Genomic DNA, 22,532 nt, shown 5'->3' on the forward strand with positions numbered 1-22,532 from the left:
GTAGTAGTTATTTTTAAGCAGGTTCAGATATGCAAATGGTCAAGCTGGAAGGATGGTCACGAAGAGAGGTGCACCCTTCAATCTATCCATGGCAGTATTTGGGACACTAGCAACATAAATATGGGAAGAATTAATATTGAAAAAAAAAAAAACCGGCCGGGCGCGGTGGCTCAAGCCTGTAATCCCAGCACTTTGGGAGGCCGAGGCGGGTGGATCACGAGGTCGAGAGATCGAGACCATCCCGGTCAACATGGTGAAACCCCGTCTCTACTAAAAATACTAAAAATTAGCTGGGCATGGTGGCGTGTGCCTGTAATCCCAGCTACTCAGGAGGCTGAGGCAGGAGAATTGCCTGAACCCAGGAGATCGCGCCATTGCACTCCAGCCTGGGCAACAAGAGCGAAACTCCGTCTCAAAAAAAAAAAAAAAAAAAAAAAAAAAAGAAAAAAAAAAACCAAGTTCAGTTTTCCAAACCTGATGAAGATTTTTTTCACACTGATAAAATGTTTTGTAGGTCGAACAATAACGTGGATGTGATTTCTTGATTGTTGTAGGAGTACATACTTCAATGTTACTGAATCACATTTGCCACTAAATAATTCCCTCTTTGGTTCTATGTTCTCTCTCCCCTCAAAATTCAGTGAATATGAAGGAGATTTAAAAAGTATATAAATGAGGCCGGGCGCGGTGGCTCAAGCCTGTAATCCCAGCACTTTGGGAGGCCAAGGCGGGTGGATCACAAGGTCGAGAGATCGAGACCAACCTGGTCAACATGGTGAAACCCCGTCTCTACTAAAAATACAAAACATTAGCTGGGCATGGTGGCGCGTGCCTGTAATCCCAGCTACTCAGGAGGCTGAGGCCGGAGAATTGCCTGAACCCAGGAGGCGGAGGTTGCGGTGAGCCGAGATCGTGCCATTGCACTCCAGCCTGGGTAACAAGAGCGAAACTCCGTCTCAAAAAAAAAAAAAAAAAAAAAAGTATATAAATGAAGGAATATGTGTTATCATTAAGAGCAGTGTTGAATAGCATGTACCTTTAGAGAGATATGTTAGAAGAGGGAAAGAAATGTCAGGAAGATCACAGAGGATATTACTATGAATCTAATAAAACATTAACTGTCTTGTGACAGGTTGTCATCATAAGGTCTGTATACACATTTCACCTTGGCCACAATTGGTGTTTCTAGAATGGTTGACAAAAATAATACTAGAAATGTTGGATAAATTATATTCTGTATTGGAATATCTTCATACATAAGTCTCCAAATGGCTTTCCTTTGTATTATTTACCTGTGCTAATCAGGTGAAATTTGTGAATCAGATGTGATATTCTACCTTTTTCATTTTTTCTCTACTCCTTCCTCTTTTCAGTGTTGCTGAAATAAAAATGATTCTGCTCATGTAGCTGGACATGCTTAGAATATAGGACAGGTTTTGTTACATTTTTATTTCTGTAGGTAGAATCTATTTTAGCTTCAATCAAGGGTCACAGAATAAAACTAATCAAGAAAATAGAGAAACACGTGTCTCTCTGCTCTGGCGGTAGAAGTTGAATTCCCGTCGATTTTGCTCCCAGCTCTTTATTCATCCTTCTCCCTAGTGGTCTTTGGGTTCAGTCTCTACCCTCCTCTTCTTTCACAGTGTAAGAACCAGGTGCATTTATCCTTCCTCAATTTCAACAGCCACATACATGTTGATGCTTTCCGGTTTTGTATCTCTGGAAAAGTATTTGCTCTAAATATTCAGACCCACATATTCAAACCTTCTAGAATTCTCCATTTGACCTTTTGCAAATGGTTCAAAGTAAAGTCATTTTCTCACTCAGATCTACTTCTGTATTCCCCTCTCATCCAACAGTAATACCCTCCACCTACTTACTCATCCTAGAAACCTAGGAAGTATCATTGATTCTTCACTCTCCATTAAGTTTCACAGTCTCTCCATTACCATCCCATCAATTCTGTTATTTTAAATTCCTATAAATCTGTCCTTTGCTTTCATCTGCATTGTCACCACCGCCTCATTTCAGACGATTGACACAGCTCAACTAAAATACCATATAGCTCATAAATGGTCTCCTTTCTTACATTCTTATCCTCCCCATCAATCAGTTATCCACACTGCTCCCACAGAGATCTTTCCAAAGCATAAATTAGGCTTTGTTACTTACCTGCTTAAAATCCTCAAGATAGTCATTATTGTCTTCAAAATAAAACTCAGCCTTGTTGGTATAGTTTACAAGGCTCTTCAGATATGGTCCTTAATAAATGAAAGTGCCAGTCTTGCCGTTTTTTTCTCCCTCCCGCTCTGACTCCTCCTCACCCAAACCCTTGCCTCAGCTCAAAGTCTGTGATGCTTTTGCATCTGCTGCATTCACCCATGATTTCTTACTGCTATCACCTGGGTCTGTATACTTTACTCGCTGTTACTTTTGCTTCTGCCTTACTCAGTCAGTTGTTTTTCATTCTTCAATCTGATGTCAGCCTCTACAGAAAGCCTCCCCTGATTTTCCAAAACTAGAATCATGTGCCTGTATGTGCTCATTAGCAGTACAGCAGCCTGTACTAATCATTATTGAGGCTTTTCACATTCTAGTGTAACTGCTGGATTCTCTGTCTTTCAGCACTTACCCTCAATCATTAGACTACAAGAAGTTCGATTCATGGTAACCACTTCATACATTTTTATTGATAAAAATAGTAGATTGGTATAAAACAGACTTGGCAAAACAAGAGCAAAAACACAACAAATAAATCAACAAAAAGAAACACATAGTAGAACACACATCCATCTTCATAGAGGTATTATGTTGCTTAATGATGCTATTGAAGGGATGTGGATTATCATCTCTTCTGCCTACAGAGATATAGTATCTATAAGTGGGTAGCCTAATATATAGTGAGTATCTTTTATCTTTTTAAATTTTATTTCAAATAGTAGTTACAGGGCTATGTAGACATAATCATTGACAACTTGAGGAATTTTATCATAAAAATGACGTATGTAGCCAGGCGCGGTGGCTCACGCCTATAATCCCAGCTCTTTGGGAGGCCGAGGCAGGTGGATCACGAGGTCAAGAGATCAAGACCATCCTGGTCAACATGGTGAAACCCCATCTCTACTAAAAATACAAAAAATTAACTGGGCATGGTGGCACGTGCCTGTAATCCCAGCTACTCAGGAGGCTGAGGCAGGAGAATTGCCTGAACCTAAGAGGCGAAGTTTGCAGTGAGCCGAGATCGCACTGTTGCACTCCAGCCTGGGTAACAAGAGTGAAACTCTGTCTCAAAAGAAAGAAAGAAAAAAAAAAAGACACATGTGATATGCACATATTTTGAGTTTTGGGTAAAAATCCCCATCATATTCTATGAATGCAACTGTGCTCATTATTCACAACTTAATTATCAGTATGGTGTTAAAATGGTTAATTAAATCATTCTTCATCCTTGGGAATGAATCTTTTCTTTCTGTGTTAAAACATCAGTATTATTAATCGGTGTATTAGAAACCAGAGATTTTTTTAAAAATGAAACTTTTTTAATTAAAAAAAGAGAAATGAGAAGATATCACGTGTTTTCTAGAAAATAAAAAGAATAAAATTTCTAAAACCAGTAAGCCATTCTCCTCAATCTTCATTTTTGACACTTACTCTACCCCATTGGCATAATCATTCAGGGAATTTTGGAAAGTTCTTTTCGTTCGTGTGGGGCAATCTCCTCCACTGCTCTAACTTACACTAGATATTGATTAGAGGATTTGAGAACACCAGTGAGTAAGATACAAAATTGCAATGTTCAGAACCAAGTTTGAAATTGTTTTCAAAAATCAAATCTCATGTCATAGTAGAATAAAAATGTTTAGACACAGAGAGGAAAATTTTTATGAAGTAGGCAATTAAGAGGGCACAGTGAAAAAAAGGTAAAAAGAGTGAAAGAGAAAAATATATTTTAACAGCAGGAAATGACATGACATGACAAGAAAACGAAAAATGAACGAAAGAGTAGAAAGACAGATGGGAGAACCAGAAGTCAAAACTAATGACAAAAAAGAAAAAGTCCACCTACAGAAGACCGAAAAAAAATACAAGGAGCAAAATGATCTTCCAATTATAAATGTGTTTCGATGCTAAAATATTGCTATATTTTAAAAAATGCCAAGGTAGTTGTATTAGTTTTCGTGCTGCTGATAAAGATATACCTGATACTGGGGAAAAAAGAGGTTTAATTGGACTTACCTTTCCACATTGCTGCGGAAGCCTTAGAATCATGGCAGGAGGTGAAAGGCACTTACGTGGCACTTACATGGCAGTGGCAAGAGAAAACGAGGAGGATGCAAAAGCAGAAACCCCTGATAAAACCATCAGATCTCGTGAGACTTATATGATACCGTGAGAACAGTATGGAGGAAACTGCCCCCATGATTTAAATTGTCTCTTACTTGGTCCCTCCCACAACACATGGGAATTATGGGATTACAATTGAACATGAGATTTGGATGGGGACACAGAGCCATATCATTCTACCCTTGGCCCCTGAAAATCTTACGGCGTCAGATTTCAAAACCAATCATGCCTTCCCAATCAGTCCCCCAAAGTCTTAACTCATTTCAGCATTAACCCAAAAGTTCACAGTTATCCCAGACAAGGCAAGTCCCATCCATCTATGAGCCTGTAAAATCAAAAGCAAACTAGCTACTTCCTAGATACAAGGTACAGGTATTGCGTAACTACACCCATTGCAGATGGCATAAATTGGCCAAAACAAAGGAGTTACAGGGCCCATGCAAGTCTGAAATCCAGCAGGGCAGTCAAATTCCAAAGCTTCAAAATGATCTCCTTTGACTCCATGTCTCACATGCAGGTAACGCCGATGCAAGGCGTAGGTTTCCATAGTCTTGGGCAGCTCTGCCACTGTGGCTCTGTAGGGTATAGCTCCCCTCTTGGCTGCTTTCATGGGCTGGCATTGAGTGTCTGTGGCTTTTCCAGATGCACAGTGCGAGCTGTCGGTGTATCTCCCATTCTGGGGTCTGGAGGATGGTGGGGTCCAGAGGACGGTGGCCCTCTTCTCATGGCTCCACTAGGTAACACCCCAGCATGGACTCTGCATGGGGGCTCTGACCTCACATTTCCCTTCCACACTGCCCTAGCAGAGGCTCCTCATCAGAGCCCTGCTCCTGCAGCCAACTTTTGCCTGGGCATCCAGGCATTTCCATACATCTTCTGAAATCTAGGTGGAGGTTCCCAAACCGCAGTTCTTGACCTTTGTGCACCCACAGGGTCAATAGCACATGGAACCTGCCACGGTTTGGAGCTTGCACTCTCTGAAACCATGGGCTGAGCTGAACCTTGGGACCTTTTGGCAATGGCTGAAGCAGCTGGGACACAAGGCACCACCAAGTCCCTAGGCTGCACACAGCATTAGACCCTGGGCCTGGCCCGTGAAACTACTTTTCCCTCCTAGGCTTCCAGGTCTGTGGTGGGCGGGGCTGCCATGAAGACTTATGACATGTCTTGGAGACATTTTCCCCTTTGTCTTGAGGACTACATTTGACTCCTTGTAACTTATGCAAATTTCTGCAGCCAGCTTGATATTCTCCTCAAAAATGGGTTTTTCTTTTCTACTGCATCATCAGGCTGTAAATTTTCTGAACTTTTATGCTGTTTCCCTTTTAAAATGGAATGCGTTTAACAGCACACAAGTCACCTTTTGAATGCTTTGCTACTTAGAAATTTCTTCTACCAGATACCCTAAATAATCTCTCTCAAGTTCAAAATTCCACAAATCTCTAGGACAGGGGCAAAATGCTGCCAGTCTCTTTGCTAAAACATAACAAGAGTCACCTTTACTCCAGTTCCCAATAAGTGCCTCATCTCCCCTTCAGCATGGACTTTGTTGTTCATATCACTAACAGCATTTTTGTCAAAGCCAATCAACAAGTCTCTAGGAGATTCCAAACCTTCCCACATTTTTCCTGTCTTTTTCTGAGCCCTCCAAACTGTTCCAACCTTTGCCTGATATCCAGTTCCAAGGTTGTTTTCTTTTTTTTTGGGTATCTTTTCAGCAATGCCCCATTCTAGTGGTATCAATTTACTGTATTAGTCCATTTTCACACTGCTGATAAAGATATGCCTGAGACTGAGAAGAAAAAGAGGTTTAATTGGACTTACAGTTCCACATGGTTGGGGAGTCCTCAGAATCATGATGAGAGGCTAAAGGCACTTCTTACATGGCGGCACCAAGAGAAAATGAGGAGGATGCAAAAGTGGAAACCCTTAAAACCATCAGATCTCATGAAACTTATTCACTACCATGAGAACAGTATGGGGGAAACCACTGCCATGATTCAAATGGTCTCCCACCAGGTCCCTCCTACAATATGTGGGAATTATGGCAGTACAATTCAGAGTAAGATTTGGGTGGGGACACAGGGCCAAACCATATCAATAGCATTCCTTATATTACATCATTCTTTTAATTTTCTTAAGTTTATAATAAAAAAAATTCACCTGGACAATTTCAAGGAACACCAGAGAATCAAAGTATTGTCCCTGCTGTAGTTTCCAACTGGCAGGGCTGAGCACATTACTTTGTACCATTTGTATCCTTAAAAGCTATGCTGTGTCACTATTAGCTCAGAAGGTTTTTTCTTATTTATTTTTAATATACTATTTGTTCTCTTCTAAACTGTATCTGAGTATTTGGAAGCCAAATAACTAAGATTTTCACAAAAGTGTAAAATTGAGGTACATAGCTTTCTTTTAAAATGTTGTTGCTTTACCCTCTAACTTCTAGCATCCCAGGAGTCTAATAATCAGTTGCTATTTTTTTCTTTTTTTAGTGTCTTGATTTTTAGTCTGTTAATGATATGAAAATATTTAAGATTTTCTAGTCATCCAAATAATAAAGATAGACTATAATAATATAAATTCTAACCTGGAACATTAAAAATAAAATTAAAAGAACCATTTTAATAGGAGATGATAAGGGCTAAAATATAAACCAGATCTATGTACAAACTAATAATGTAGTAATATTACTTTCTCATTTAGCAAAGTTACACAAATTCATGCTAAATTATGATTTCATAAACAAACACATACCACTGGAGCGCAAGGATGGATGGAAAAAAAAACACAAGTTTCTAGGTTTAATAGCTTTTAATACAACTGAACGCGTGTATTGAAATGTGGCTATTTTGAAGGTCCTGTGCTAGAGGAAGCTAAGGCACAGGGAAACGGGAAGAGATGTAAGAAAAATGCACGGATAATCACATAGGTTATAGTAAGCATTCCAGGCAAAATACTCACATGGGTTATGAAAGGTTTAAACAAAGGGGTTCAAAGAAAGAAGGCTCCGTAAGCAGCTGTAAAAACCAAGAAATCTAATGGAGGAGATGCCATTTGAGATGGGTCTGGAAGTATGAGTTAGGATTCTGAAGATACAGAGAAAGGGTATATGACTTTTATTTCAACTGCTATTTTTCAGGTTTCAGTAGTCACCTTATTTGATGTCACAAATTTTGGTGATGTCTTCCTTCATTTCTAGAGTTTAATAAACCCTCTGCTACATGCCCTCTACTGAGGATGCATCATGCCACATTAACCACTATTTTCTGGATAAGTCAAGTATTCTGAAAAATCACTCTGCCTCTGCTTAGAGTATTCTCTCTGCTTGCTTCGCATTTTTTCCCTCTCCTAAAGCAGGCTGCACATGAGTGCAGAAGGCGCAGTTCATTTTCGGTGTCTTCCTTGACCCCCACCATCAAGGAACACGCGTGTTCCTCCACTCAGGCCAGAGGCTCCCGAGCGAGCGCAGAGGCCGCGGGTCGGTGCTGGCCGGGCTGGCCGCGGTCAGCGTTCGGTGCGGGCAGACTCGGAGGCCGAACGGTGAGCCGCGCTGCGCGGCGGGGTCCCCCTGGGAAACAGACCCTGGTCTGCGGGCTCACTTCTGCCGGGTGCGAACCGCTGACAGGGGCGGGCCGAAGCGCACGGCGGCTCGCGGCAGCACCGGCACCAGCACCGGCACCTGCACCAGCCGCACCAGCCGCAGCACCAGCACCGGCACCGGCACCAGCCGCACCAGCACCAGCACCAGCACCGGCAGCAGCCGCAGGAGCAGCGGCACCGGCACCGGCACCAGCCGCAGCGCCTCACTGCTGCGTGGCCCTCAGCGCGTTTCGCGGCGCTTTCCCTGTCATCTAAACGCTTCTCTTCGGCGGCCTAAGGTGGCCCTTCATTTTCCCCCCGAATTCAGGGAAACACCTCCCTTCTTTCAGAATGTGAGGAAGAAACGGGGTTCTCCCGGGGCCGAGAGCGGGGATTCCCCTCCCAGAAACGTGCCATCTGCCACCCCGCCCACCCGCACCGCGGGCGAGGGCGCCGGCGGCTTCCGGACGCCGGGGCAGGGTCTGCAGCCCCGCGGGCCGCGCCTCGGCGGCCCCCATTGGCCGTCCCCGGGGCGCCCGCGCCGTCACGTGCTATGCTAATGAGGGGGCGCCTCATTGGCTGCGCCGCCGGCTCCCGCGCGCCGGGAGACCGAGGGGAGCGGCGGGTTGGCCGCGCCGGGGGCCGGAGCCCACCCCCCGCGCCTCCCGCCGGCCCGGGCGGCGCAGCTGCGAGCCCGCCCGAGGGAGCCGCCCCCGCCGTGAGCGAAGGTGCTCCCCGTCCGGCGCTCGCCGCCAGCCCGCCCCGCCCGCGAGGCGCCGCGCGCCTGCTTCGGCGAAGTAACTTTTTATACCGCCTCCCCCTAGTCCTGGGGACCAGAGGCGGCGCCGAGCCGGGGGCGGTTCCTTGGCAGCGCCGGGCCCGTCGGAGCCAGACTTGCGCTCCCGGGCTGGGTCTGCAGCATCCCCGCACCCGCTCCGGGCGCGCGCCGGCCCCTCGGCAGCCCCGGCTTCCGGCGCGGCCGACCCTCCCTGCGGCCCCCTCGGCCTCCGCAGCGCTCGCTCGCTGTCTCCCGGCTCTCCTCCATTTGTCGTTTGATGTTCCCACTCTTTGAGGAAGGATGGTTGACCTGGAGAGCGAAGTGCCCCCTCTGCCTCCCAGGTACAGGTTTCGAGACTTGCTGCTGGGGGACCAAGGATGGCAGAACGACGACAGGTGAGCGGCGTGCCCGGGCTTGCCCAGCCCGTGCTGCTGGAAAAGAGAGGGAAATGGGAGGGCCGAGGGGGACGGAGGCTGGGGGAGGAGTGCGAGGACGCTGATTTGTCTCTCCATTTTGACTCTGTGGAACTGTTGCCGTAGATGAGGAACTCTCTTTCTTGGCACTTTTCTTACGCTTGCAGTGCATTTATTGCACTCATTTGGCGAGTGCATTATTCTTTTGTCTGTGTGTGCTTTTCTAGGATGTGTGTAAGGCTGGTATCAGAGGTACCGTACACGCAAGTGGTATGCACTGTCAGTTCCAAAAAATTTGCGTTTCTTCCTTAGGGGTGGTTAATCAAACTAAAAATTGCATCCAAGTTGTTTGAAAAAGCGCATTAGAAACTTAAAATCTCCTGCATCTATTTACCTACTACTTGTCTGTGTTGCCTTGAGTAGGTGTCTACTTGCCATTGAAAATTTTATGCTGTTTAAACATTTGATGTTTTAGGTAGACCACTGGTTTAAATATGTAACAGGTAGTTAGTGATAACGGCAACCATTGCATTCGAATGTATTCACTTTGAACAGGTCACTCTTACCATTATGAGTAATGGTGTTTGTATAGCATGATACAACATTTTTATAAGTAGTATATTTTTAACTGAAACAGTATATATGTCCCAAAATTACAACTAAGTTTCAAAAGTGGAATATTTATTGTTAGCAACATATCATTTATGTGTTTTATTTATAGTATTACTGCTTTGCACAAACTTCTGAAATTTCTCCCTCTATTTCTGTCTCATTGTTTAAATAGCGCATTTTTTATTTCAGTGCATTTAATGTTTTCTGGAATAGTCATCTCATATATCACATGCCACATTTCTTTGTTTTACAGTAATACGTGTATACTTACTAGTTGAAATGTTTCCTTAGTTTGGTATTGATGTTCTATTTAATTATATAAAAGATCCATTATTGGTCCAATCCAAAATCCCCTCCTCAATGACCGCTGGCCAGTACACTGTTTCTTTTCCTCATCTTTACAGCTCCCAATACCAACTCCTGTCTCTACACACTGAGGATTTTATCTTGAGTATCAATTATGGGCATCTTGTCTGGTCTCATATTAGTAATTTAAAGGGAGATGCATGTTTTGTAGAGAATATTTTGATTCAGCCTCTTATTTAGGCAAAACCACATATATTGGCTAAAAATTTAAAGAAGTAATACCAATTCTCAGTATTCTTGTAAAGTGTTTGGATAAACTGAAGGTAAAGAAAATAATTTTTAAGTGAATTTGTAATATGAATTGACATTGAGATAAAGTGTATTAGCTTGTGTAAATGGCTTATCAAATGTAGCATGACGTTCATAGTGACTGAATATATATTTAGTTCAGGACCTCAGGATCATTATATAGAATAGATACCCTCTTTGTAGAAAGTTTGAGATGGATTGAACACATAAAAACACATACGTTGGTTATAGCGATGGTAATGTATGTTTGTTTGTTTTTAAATATATCTAAGATGTAAATTTTCATGTGGTTGCCCTCATTTTTCTAAGTATGATGCAGAAATATTTTAGTATTTAAGAATTTTGGTTAGTTGAACGTGCCTAAATGAATCACTGGTATATTAAAAAAGTTTTGCAGAATTGTTAAAATTTTATGTTATATTAAAAGCTTATGCTAGCCCAACTTTAACTTACAAAGCAGGCCACTTTTACTACCAAAATATTAAACATTTAAAACAATCATTAAACCATTTTTAAAGATTTGGCTAATTTCGTGGCTTCGTGGAAAATTAATTTTTGGTTTTGGTTCCATTTGTTTTTAATCTTTGAAGGCAAGATCCTTGGAATCAGAGAAACCCACACTTGAGTCCTTGGCTGTTTCCTTCACTAGCTGAGTAGTCTTGGGAAAGTTCTTCAGCCATTATGATATTCAGCAATCTTATTTTTTTATAATGGGAATAATACTATCTACCTTATAAAACTGTGACAGTGGGAAGGATGGAGAGGCACAGACAGAACTAACTTGTAGTTGGAACTAAGTACTGCTAAGTGCTTTTACCTATGAGATATGTTATCTTAATCCCCAGACAAACTCTGAATACAGGTAATTATGTTAGGCACAAGGAAACTGAAATTTTGGGAAATTAAATACTTGTCTTGGATATTATATCTTATCTGTGTAAAGATGACTCTTCAGTTCAGTTCATTGTTATTTAAATCCCTGAAGAAATTCTTAAGTTTTTTTCACTTAATTTATTTGAATTTATAAGAATAATTTACAACACCTAGCATGGTTTAGGTGCTCATTAAATATTTGTTCCCTTCTTCACTTCTGATTTGCTGTTTGCAATCTTTTTTTTTTTTTTTTTTTCCATTTTTAGAATCCTAAGCTAATATGTAGTAGGTAAAGTCGTCTTCTTTGTCTTTAATATGGTGACAAATTCCTCTTTGCAATTAAGCCTGAAGAGCAATCTGATGCTACCCAGTTTTATCTTCCTGGACTCAATTCCTAAAGAGTTGAACAGGAAGCACTCTTTCATGTGGGAGTAGGCAGATCATTTCCAACAACAGATACATTTAGTGTTCTGCCCGTATTCTCAAAGCAACTTTCTTTGAACACCTCCTGCATGAGGTTTCCTCCCCACCACCAGCCTCAGGAGCACACCAGTCCTGCTTGGAGAACAAGCTAGAGTGTCACTGAGTAAATAGGCTGTTGTTGAATCAACTCTTTAGCTTCCTTGTTCCTTAGCTTGGATAATTCTGGAGCATGTTCTACACCATGTCCAAGGGGACTGAGCTGTACTTGCTTGCAGTGATAACTGGCTTAATACTGCAAACTTTATTGGCTTCTGGCCCTCTCCTTCCCTCCTGGTATTTTATTTGTGATCAATTCCCAAATAAAGTGTTTTTGTTGCAATCCTATCACAAAGTCACTTTCTTGGAGAATCTGAATCAAGATAGCTGTCTTCTGGATCTAGAGAGTTACATCCTTATAATTATGGGGGAATTGTGTTCCAAATGTGGGAATGTAAACACTTTCTACCTTGCTCGTCAGTTTAAGAATTTCCATTTTAGGTCATAGCTGACTGGTATATGAAAATAAATGAAGCATATGATAGATGCTCAAATGGGTGTTGTTAAAGACATAATATTGATGGGCCTTTTATGACATAGGAATTTTGTATTCCATACCATAGATTTTCTGTGAACCAAATTTGGATAAGTAGGTCACCCGCATTTATATTGTGCCACCTTTTGTGTAGGTAAAACCACATACGCATATACTGGCATAATGTACATGTAAATAGTGTATAGGTAACAGATCTGCATTGCTTTTGTAATGTGTATAATATTGTATATTGTATGCTAAAAATTGTATATTATGTAATGCATCATATATTACAAATATGTGATGAATAATGCATATTATATGTAATGAATATATATATATATGTGCGTATTATTTTAATGCCATCCTTAGATAATTGCTTCTCTCTCATTTGCATTCTGATATCCTTTTCTGAGTCGGACATATGGGAATAGGGTTAGACACAGCAGTGCAGAGAATTTAGCACATGGATAACACTACTGTGAGGCCATAAAATAAATCTGAGAGTTGCTAAATGAGAGTATTGCTTATGTGTAGAGATGTCTTTTATATATATGACACACACACACTTGTTTGGCATTCTGAGTAAAAACCAAAAATCTCATTCAGGTGGTTTTTGTGATCTGCCTTTAATGGCCATTTATTCATTCAGCTAATACTTGAATGCTTGCTATGTCTCAGAGCCCCATTATGTTAGGGTTTGGGACAAATATAGAAAGGAATATGAAATAGTGCTTGGTCTGGAGGTGGTCACAGATATAAGAGGTTAATTCCCCCCAGAATATTGACAGTATTGTTTATGTTATGATAATGCCCTTATAGAATTTCTGTTTTAAGACTGTCAAGAAAATTTTGTACCATTTGTAGAAAGGATATTCAGCATTTGCTTGACAATAAAGTAGCTGAAGTTACATACTAGAGATGGCTCAAGGTATTCAGTATTCAATATTCAGCTCTTGGCACCAAGCCATTCTTCTGCCTTGGCCTCCCAAAGTGCTGGGATTATAGGTGTGAGCCGCTGCTCCAAGCCTGTTTTCTGTTTTAATATTTCTATGATTCACAAAACAATAAAGATTTAGAGTGTTCTCCTGCAGTTAAAGACTGATAAGTTACAGGTTTTAAAAGTTGTCAGACAGTTATACTGTCTCCTCTTTCATCATGATTTAGTAATTTTAAACTTTGGAACACAGTGCACTTAATGTGAATAAATGGTCACAATTCCAATTACTGTTAATGGAAAATTCTCAGTTGTGGCCATAGAAGAGAAGGTCATTTATTTAATTAAGACCATTCTAGTTTTCAATACTCAGGTGACTTGTTGAAAATCCAGCAATTTCAAGTTTATCTTTTTATTTTATAGGCGGCCTTTAGAAGTAATTCAAGCAAGTCACCTAATGCATTGTAGTTAAAACGTTAAATGATTTGGATATAGTACAAGTCAATCAATTAACAGTTAAAGAGGTATTTTCAAAAACAAAAATATATCAATAGCATTTGGAATATGTGTAATATATATACACTACAAAATATATTGCTTTACATAATCAAATTCAGTTGTGAGAATGGGTTTTGGATTGGCATATAAAACATTTTTTTAATTAGCAATTTTTTACTCCGTAGTGAATTATATATTATTTTGAAAAGCAGCCATTTATTATAAAATATTTATTCTAAGTTCAGTTTAGTTAAGACAATTTAAAATTTTCTAGTGCTATTAAAAGGAATGCAACTTTATTTTTACTGTATAAGAAGATAGTGGAATCAACTATGCATAATGCCTAATTCAATATGCAGATAAAATATCTACAAAAATGATTTAAGCATTTATTGTTAGAAAGAGTTTAGACAATCCTGTGTTTCTTAACAACTATAATAAAAATATCCACAAAGAAGGCAATAGAAAATTAGAAACTATATAGGGTAATACTTAAAATACTGAGAAAAATATATTATTTAATAATTACTGTTTTTCAATCGTTACTAGGAATTCAGACATCAGTATTTTATATGAAACACATGTAGTGCTTTTTTTTTGGCCAACTCTTATAAATTGAAATGTGGCTTTTTGAATTACTGATACTTTATTTTTAAGGTTTGATTCAATTTAACAGCTATCATATATCCACTTTCTGTATTTGGTTATGTATTAGGAGTACTTCTTCAAATGACTTAATCACTTCCCTGGGGCTCCACTTCTGAATACCATCACATTCAGAATTATGTTCCGGTATGTGAATTTTGTGGGGACACCAACATTGAGACCATAGCAATCAATCATTTTGTCATTGATGGGTCATCTGTTTTTATTAGAGTATTTATGTATTGCCAATGTCGTATTATTTATTATGCACCATGCTTGTCTAAGTTATCTTTAGAAAATAAAGCAAAAAGCAATTATTTTTTACAGTGAAACTTAACCAATTGCTTTACATACTTACAATTTGAAATTAAGTTAACTTGCCCTTTTTCTGAGCAATATTTAATGTTAAGCAATATCCTTCAGCAAGATGTCTTTTTTGTTTGTTTGTTTTAGTTTTTTTTTTGAGACGGAGTTTTGCTCTTGTTACCCAGGCTGGAGTGCAATGGCGCGATCTTGGCTCACCGCAACCTCTGCCTCCTGGGTTCAGGTAATTCTCCTGCCTCAGCCTCCTGAGTAGCTGGGATTACAGACAGGCACGTGCCACCATGCCCAGTTAATTTTTTTTGTATTTTTAGTAGACACGGGGTTTCACCATGTTGACCAGGATGGTCTTGATCTCTTGACCTTGTGATCCACCCGCCTCCGCCTCCCAAAGTGCTGGGATTACAGACTTGAGCCACCGTGCCCAGCCCCATCAAGATGTCTTTTAAACAAATCCTTTTTTTTGAGTTTTAAATTTGTAATTAAAATTTTCTCTGCCAAAGCAATGAAAACAATAAATAATGATCCAGAAAGACAATTATTTTTACTCTTTGACAATCCTTGATTGGATATGGGATTTTTTAATGGGTCATAGAAGAAAATCCTTTTCACAGAGATCTAATCATCAGCAATCTAGTTGTAATTTAAGTAACAGAAGTTAGTCAGCTGCTGAACTTCTTTTTGAGATTATGTTGGATATAAATGTCAGACATATTACCAAAGAAATAAGACTTCTAGATAAAATATTTAGGAATAAAAATACAGTATGGGGCAATTTATCTTTTATATTGTTTTGTAATCTCACGTGGCAAATCTTAAAAAAAATGAGGTAGGCTAATATGCAGGGTCAGAGAAATTGGTATGATTGCTATAAAATTGGTGAAACACCATCATAATAAGCAGATTAAAATAATCACTATATCAGTAGAACCATTTCTATTTTTGCTAAATAACGTCTCCCTACAGAAACTTCTGACAATTGTGGATATATTGGTCTTTATCCTTTCAAAATTTAAATAATAGCCTGTAGAAACTCTTAATAGCATTGGCATCATTCTTTCACAGACATTTAACACCTACTAATTATCAAGAAACAAACTAAGTACTAGGGATAAAATTGTGAGCAAAACAGACGTAGTTCAGATGTGACTGATTTTACAGTAGTGGAAACAGATATTATATTTAAAAATACATACATAAACTTACAGTTGTGCTAGGCTATAAAGGAGAATTTCACAATGTCATGAGAGAGCATGATTGAAGATGAGTCTAGTATGGCAGATGAGATGGTGGTCTGGGGAAAATTTTCAAAGAAATGTACTGAGATTAAGGTCTAAGGATGAGAAGATGTTAACAGATTAAATGGGAAAATAATATTTCATGCTAAGGAGCAGCTTGCCTGAAAGGCCGGTGTCGCGCTGAAAAGCGCGATCTCGGCTCACGGCAACCTCCGCCTCCTGGGTTCGGGCAATTCTCCTGCCTCAGCCTCCTGAGTAGCTGGGATTACAGGCACGTGCCACCATGCCTAGGTAATTTTTTGTATTTTTAGTAGAGACGGGGTTTCACCTTGTTGACCAGGATGGTCTCGATCTCTTGACCTCGTGATCCACTCGCCTCTCGCCTCGGCCTCCCAAAGTGCTGGGATTACAGGCTTGAGCCACTGCGCCCAGCCACATGATCACTCTTCTACATGAGAGGCATGTAATGAAATATCCCAGTGGCTTAGGGTCCACCAATACCCAGAGGCTGTGACAAGTTATGAGGCCAAATACACATAAACAAAGCTGCAAGCTGGAGAGATGGGAGTGGCTAGCTGCAAGGCATGAGAAGAAACCTCAGCTCCTAAGAGCACAAAGTTTTTGTTTTTATTACAAGAGTGTTTAATACAGAAAACTACAGTGACATAATACATAATATCAGAAAAGTTGTCACTATTAAATGATTGTTTTAGCCTGGGTAACAAGAGCGAAACTCTGTCTCAAAAAAAAAAAAAAAAAAAAAAAAAAAAGAGTGATCATGTACATGCTTACAGCAGATTAGTAGAAAAGTATGCTCCATGGAGGCCACAAAACACCATAAAATGACGTTAGATTCTCTGTAACTGGTCATATAAAAGTAGAGGAGTGAATAGAAATTTCTGAACTTGACTCCTTAATAACTAGGTACAACCAGAACAAGCTGACTCATACGTAAGGTCTTAAATGTAGTATAATTTCAAAGTAAGGAGGAACCACTGCACATACTTGGGAAAATAAATCGTTAATGTAAATAAGTTAGTGCACCAGTGGTATTAGCCTTATTTGTCTCTCTTGACTGGGAAGTGGAGGTGGCTTTGGAGTTTGGAGGTAAAGAGGTGAGAACCTGGAAAGCCTTAGTCTCCTGAAAGAAATAGGGAAAAATATGCTCTTGGATGTGAAGGAGAAGATAGTCAACAAAAGAGGGAGACCAAGGACAGTGAGACTTCTCTCCAAAATTATGCCTTGGATTGAACGTATTTATCTTCATTTTTCTCTGAGAAATAGAAGCAGTGAAGGAAAACAAACAAACCCAATTGTCAAGCGTGGCTGATGTGTAGGGACAATCGCTGGCAGTACATCTCCAACTTTTTGACCTCTTTCCTCTTTAGAGTCTTAGGTGTACCCTCTCTTCCAGTCAGTGCTTTAGTAGTCTCGGCACTACTGCAATTATCCCACAGCTTTAAAGGATGAGAATCATATCCCTCTGTGTATGCATTCCTTGAATTCAGAGTTGTATTACTTCCAATTTTCGCAGTATGTAACTATGATTAAGAAATGGACTTGGCATATAAAGCCAGGAAACAGTAAATCTAAGGAATAGCAAACTGCTTGTTCTTGGCTTTCTTGCACTGGACTTACACAGAGTCATAATGATGAATTGTTATTACAAGGGCACCCTTAGCCCATCTTGTAAATCACCGTGTGAATAGGGATACAAGCGGATTAACACATTTCAACCTCATTTAACTCCCTGTGGGAAAACGTGTAGATTGTCCACATATTACAAACAACTAGTTGTTAACAACAGGGCCAGATGTCTAGTTTAATAATGGAGAGCCTGCTGTCTCAAGTCTGTCAAAAACTGAAACTACTCTGTCCCCTAGGGATCAGATAGGGTGATCAGCAAGCTGCACAGGTTCCATTAAGGAGTGATGGTAATGACTTCCCTCACTGCCACACCATGTGGTGATTACATGGGCAAATTATAGATGGAAGCTTTCAGTAGTTTGTTTCTATTTCTTACCTTTCTCTGCTCAAAGGAGTTTATGTGCTGTTTCATCAATTTCCAATAAAAATGCAGAAGATAAAGTGAAAATGTCTGATAATACTGAATTTGGTATTTATTGTAACATCAGAGAACATTTACCAACTGTTTAGCATGTGTCAAACATTTTTCTAGGCATGTTACATGTATTACTTTATTTAATCTTTATTCCAATTCTGAGAAATTGTTATTTTTTCCATTTTACAAATGAATCACCCAAGGTACAGAAATACATAACTTGTTCCAAGTCACATAACCTGTAAGAGGTAACTAGAATCTAATTATTATGCTCACTCACAATGTTTACAACATACACAAATGTGATTTAATGCTATTTAAGTAATAGGAAGAATAAAATGCCTACAAATTTAAAGGCTTTTGGAGTTTGAAAAATTATGCGGTTCTTGTATGCCCTTAGGCCAATGTTACTTTGATTTGCTCAAAATAAATGTTAGGAAATTTTTGAAGTTGGTCCTGTTTTCTGAAAGAAAACCTTTTTTTTTTCTCTAGATGTAGAGCATAGTTCTTTGACAGTTTGGAGAAAGTAGAATGAAATGAAAAATTCTCAAAACAAACTAAGGCGACAGTTTTATTTGTGTGTGTATGGGGGTGTAGGTTACTGTTGATTGATTGATTGAAGCAGGGTAAAGGTAATTAGTATCTCAGGAACAAAATAAAAACAGTTGTTTAGCAGAACGGTTAATATGAAAAAGCAGGTGAATAATAAATGAATCCTGAGCATGTATCAATCAAAAAGGCATCATGTAAGATCAAATAGTTAACTTACTAAGACTGTTTTAAAATGTCCATTTGGGATGCATTGGCCAGGGTCATCCATTTCTTTGCTACTTTAGTTAATCCACAATGAATTTCTTTCTTTCTTTCTTTCTTTTTTTTTTTTTTTTGTATAGCTAGGTGGGTTTTTTTTTGTGTGTGTGTCAATATTTTTCTCAGTAGGACTTTAGGATTTCCTGTTTATACTTCTATTTCCTAAAGTATTTGTACCTATGTGAAATTGATTTTTTTCTCAACGCTGTACTGGTGACAATGAAAACATTATGCAGAGATGTTATGAAATTTACGTATTGTAAGGTGAAGTTACTTGATTTAGGGCTTAGCTTAGCACTTAGACCTACTTATTACTGTGTTTTGCCTGTTCTAAAGAGGATTTGCAGTGGTTCACAGAAATTGATTCAATAGCGTAGAATAAATAGAAAGGACAACAGAATGAAAAGATAATAAGGAAAAAAACCAAGTTAGGTGTATGTAGAGTTGGTACATAGTATGAATTCCATGAATTTCTTTGTATTTACTGGAGATGGTTGCAAAGTTAGCCAGAGCAAAGAAGAGGGCGTGATCAGTTTCGTAAGAACTAGTAGTTAAGGAGAAACACAACTTGCCTTGGGGCTCAAATTTAAAGGAAATTTCTCTGGTGAATCTTTGATTAGTTAGTGTACAAGTATCCTTATTTAGTCTCTTATCATAAAATAGCAAATTTCATAAGACTTATTACATTCTCACTACCTGGTACAGATATAACTAGAGAGAATTATTCACTTAAAGTAGATCTACGGGACACACCCAGATATTTCAGGCATATCCCCTAGGACAAAAAAACAACAACAACAAAACACATGAGGTTACTGATGGATTATGTCTTTCATATAATCTTCCTTAAAAACCTTTTTTTTAAGTATAGATGGCATTGATTAATAATAAAGGTGCAAAGAGATTGAAGGTATATTCTTTGTTGAGAACCTGATATGGAAATGTAGTCAATAGATGCTGTAATAGAATGGCTGTTCTTTGATGGAGAGTACTAGAATTCTAACTAAAACGCAAGTCTGAATTGTGTTTATTCTTGCCTCTTTACCTATGTTGGATTAATTAATTCATTTTCTTTTTCCACAAGTTCCCAAAGTGAATATGCAATTTAATGTTCCATTAAGACTTTGTAAGGGTTGGGTGGGGTGGCTCTTCATAATCCATGATTATGAAGTCAAAAAACAATAAATGTTGGCATGGATGTGGTGAAAAGGGACTTCTTTTCCTTTGGGTAGGTACCCAGTAGTGTGATTGCTAGATCAAATGGTAGTTCAACTTTTAATGTTTTAAGGAATCTCCATACTGTTTTCCACAGTGGCTGTAGTAATTAATATTCCCACCAGCAGTGTAAAAGCATTCCCTTTTCACCACATCCATGCCAACACTTATTGTTTTTTGACTTCATAATCATGGCCATTCTTGTAGGAGTAAGGTGGTACCACATTTTGGTTCTAATTTGCATTTGCCTGATAATTAGTGATGTTGAGCATTTTATCATGTTTGTTGGCTGTTTGTGCATCTTATTTTGAGAATTGTCTCTCTCTCTATATGTATAACATAACAAGGAACAAAATAATGTCTTTGGAGCAACTTGGATGGAGCTGGGGGCCATTATTCTAAGTGAAATAACTCAGGAATGGCAAACCAAACATCGTATGTTCTCACTTTTAAGTGGAAGCTAAGCTATGAGGATGCAAAGGCATAAGAATAATACAATGGACTTCGGGGGCTCAGCGGGGAAGGTTGGAAGGGAGGGTGAGGGATAAGAGACTATATATTGTGTATAGTGTTCACTGCTCAGGTGATGGGTGCACTGAAATATCAGAAATCACCACTAAAGCACTTATCCACATAACCAAAAACTACCTGTACCCCAAAAACTATTGAAATAAAAGTAAATATTAAAAAAACTACTTGGCACACGCCTATAATCCCAGCACTTTGGGAGGCCGAGGCGGGTGGATCACTAGGTCAGGAGATTGAGAACATCCTGGTCAACATTGTGAAACCCGGTCTCTACTAAAAATACAAAAATTAGCTGGGCATGGTGGCACATGCCTGTAGTCCCAGCTACTCGGGAGGCTGAGGCAGGAGAATTGCTTGAACCCAGGAGGCGGAGGTTGCAGTGAGCCGAGATCGAGCCATTGCACTCCAGCCTGGGTAACAAGAGTGAAACTACATCTCAAAAAAAGAAAAAAAGAAAAAAACAACAACAAGAAACTACTACAAAAAATACAAATAAAAAGCCAGTGCAGCATTGCAACTATTGACTACATAGCATTTACATTGTACTAGGTATTATAAGTAATCTAGATTTATACTTGATAGGAGTATATGCAAACACTGTGTCATTTTATATTAGAGATTTGAGCATTTGTAGGTTTTAGTATCCCCAGGGGTCCTAGAACCAGTGTCCTCTAAATACCAAGGGATAACTGTTTATATATACATAGATAGAAATATATATAAAGCACATCACTAATGTAGCCAACTTCTGGTTGCTAAATAATGGATATTATATGAATAACCTCAAAGTAGTGCAGCTTTTTAATTTATCTGTCACCGTTAATATCATAAGTATTTCAATTATAGTGAATTAATATCATTAATTCATTAATATCAATTAAATCATTAATATCAATATAATTTCAATTCTCCATTTCAAAAATTTACAGTGGTTTTCTATTATTTTTTCAAATTACTTCCTTAAATAGATATTGAGTAAGCGCCACCTATTCTTTCTTGGTACAATTTCATCCTATCTTACTTAAATTACTGCGGCACTTGCCAGCATACTTAATTCTTCCAGATCTGTTTTATGCACCCTATCTCCAGTAATCTTCAGTACTTAACTTGAGCCTCAGTCAACCCATGCATTTTCATCGTAGTCTTCTTAAACATGATTTTACCATATCATGTTCACATTTAAAACCTATGATATGTTGTTAATGCTATTTATTTGAAATTTAAACTGCTCAGCTCAACTTTCAAAGCTCTTTATTGACTTTTCTTCGTAAAATGCTTTTTGAAATTTAATCTATTTATTCACAGAAATCATCCCTCTTTTCACAAGCTGATACCTGCTTCAGTGACTTTGCTTGTGTCATATCATGATCTGAGGCTGGTATCATGTCAGCCGCCTTTCATCACCAGACTCTAAATTGGATGCAATGCCAGAGTTATTAATGACATTGTGAAATCTCTCTGATTACTTCATAAATTCTGTGCCATTATTTTGTTTTATATTTATGCTTATATTTTTGAAGGTGTAACATAAATTTCTAGTCTTTAATTGATTTTGGATTCTCCTACGTTATTTAACACAAGTAGTCTATACAAAGACTCCAAGAATTTTAATTCTGTAATATAAGGAAGATATTGCCAAAAGGAAAAGTAGTAAGTCACAGCTATGAATACATAGGGTACCACATATATACATATGTGCATTATTATAATAAAAATAAGGACTTATTTAAATTAAAAATTGTATCACCCTTAGAAACAGAATAGTTTTTAATGCTTGTTCTAAGCCTAGGTTTTGAAGTTTAAGATATTTGACTTGAAAATGTCTTTCCCACATCTAATTTAATATTCACAAGGAGCTTTCCTGTGGAAATAGCAAAGCAGAATGTGCTTCAGTCCATAATTCGTACTGTGACAGTTCAAATGACTGTTAAAGTGAATTCTGAAATTTACGTAGGGAACTGCTCAGTAAAAACCATCAATCTGCTTGACAGCCAGCAGTGCCATTTTCCAAGGGGCATGTGGAGGTGTTGTACATGATCAAGTCCGTCTCATACTCAGGTAGGTAGT

The 22,532-nt window shown here is 39.0% G+C and overlaps 1 protein-coding gene across 7 annotated transcripts in view; it reads left to right on the forward strand.

The window, feature by feature from the left end:
- KCNT2 (potassium sodium-activated channel subfamily T member 2) overlaps window positions 1–22,532 on the forward strand; it is a 436,518-nt gene that overhangs the window by 40,135 nt on the left and 373,851 nt on the right. For 2 of the 7 annotated variants that reach the window (XM_074389699.1, XM_074389705.1), the window contains exon 1: window positions 8,636–9,099. The exons of 1 other annotated variant lie outside the window; for it this stretch is intronic. In XM_074389699.1, the coding sequence (XP_074245800.1) occupies window positions 9,005–9,099 (95 nt within the window). In that variant the 5' untranslated portion in view covers window positions 8,636–9,004. Of the gene's footprint in view, window positions 1–8,635; window positions 9,100–9,159; window positions 22,524–22,532 lie in introns of those variants that run through there. 4 more of the 7 variants (XM_074389702.1, XM_003938147.4, XM_074389700.1 and 1 more) reach the window with 3 other exon arrangements.

This window comes from Saimiri boliviensis, chromosome 19, assembly GCF_048565385.1.
Source record: "Saimiri boliviensis isolate mSaiBol1 chromosome 19, mSaiBol1.pri, whole genome shotgun sequence".
NCBI lineage: Eukaryota > Metazoa > Chordata > Mammalia > Primates > Cebidae > Saimiri > Saimiri boliviensis.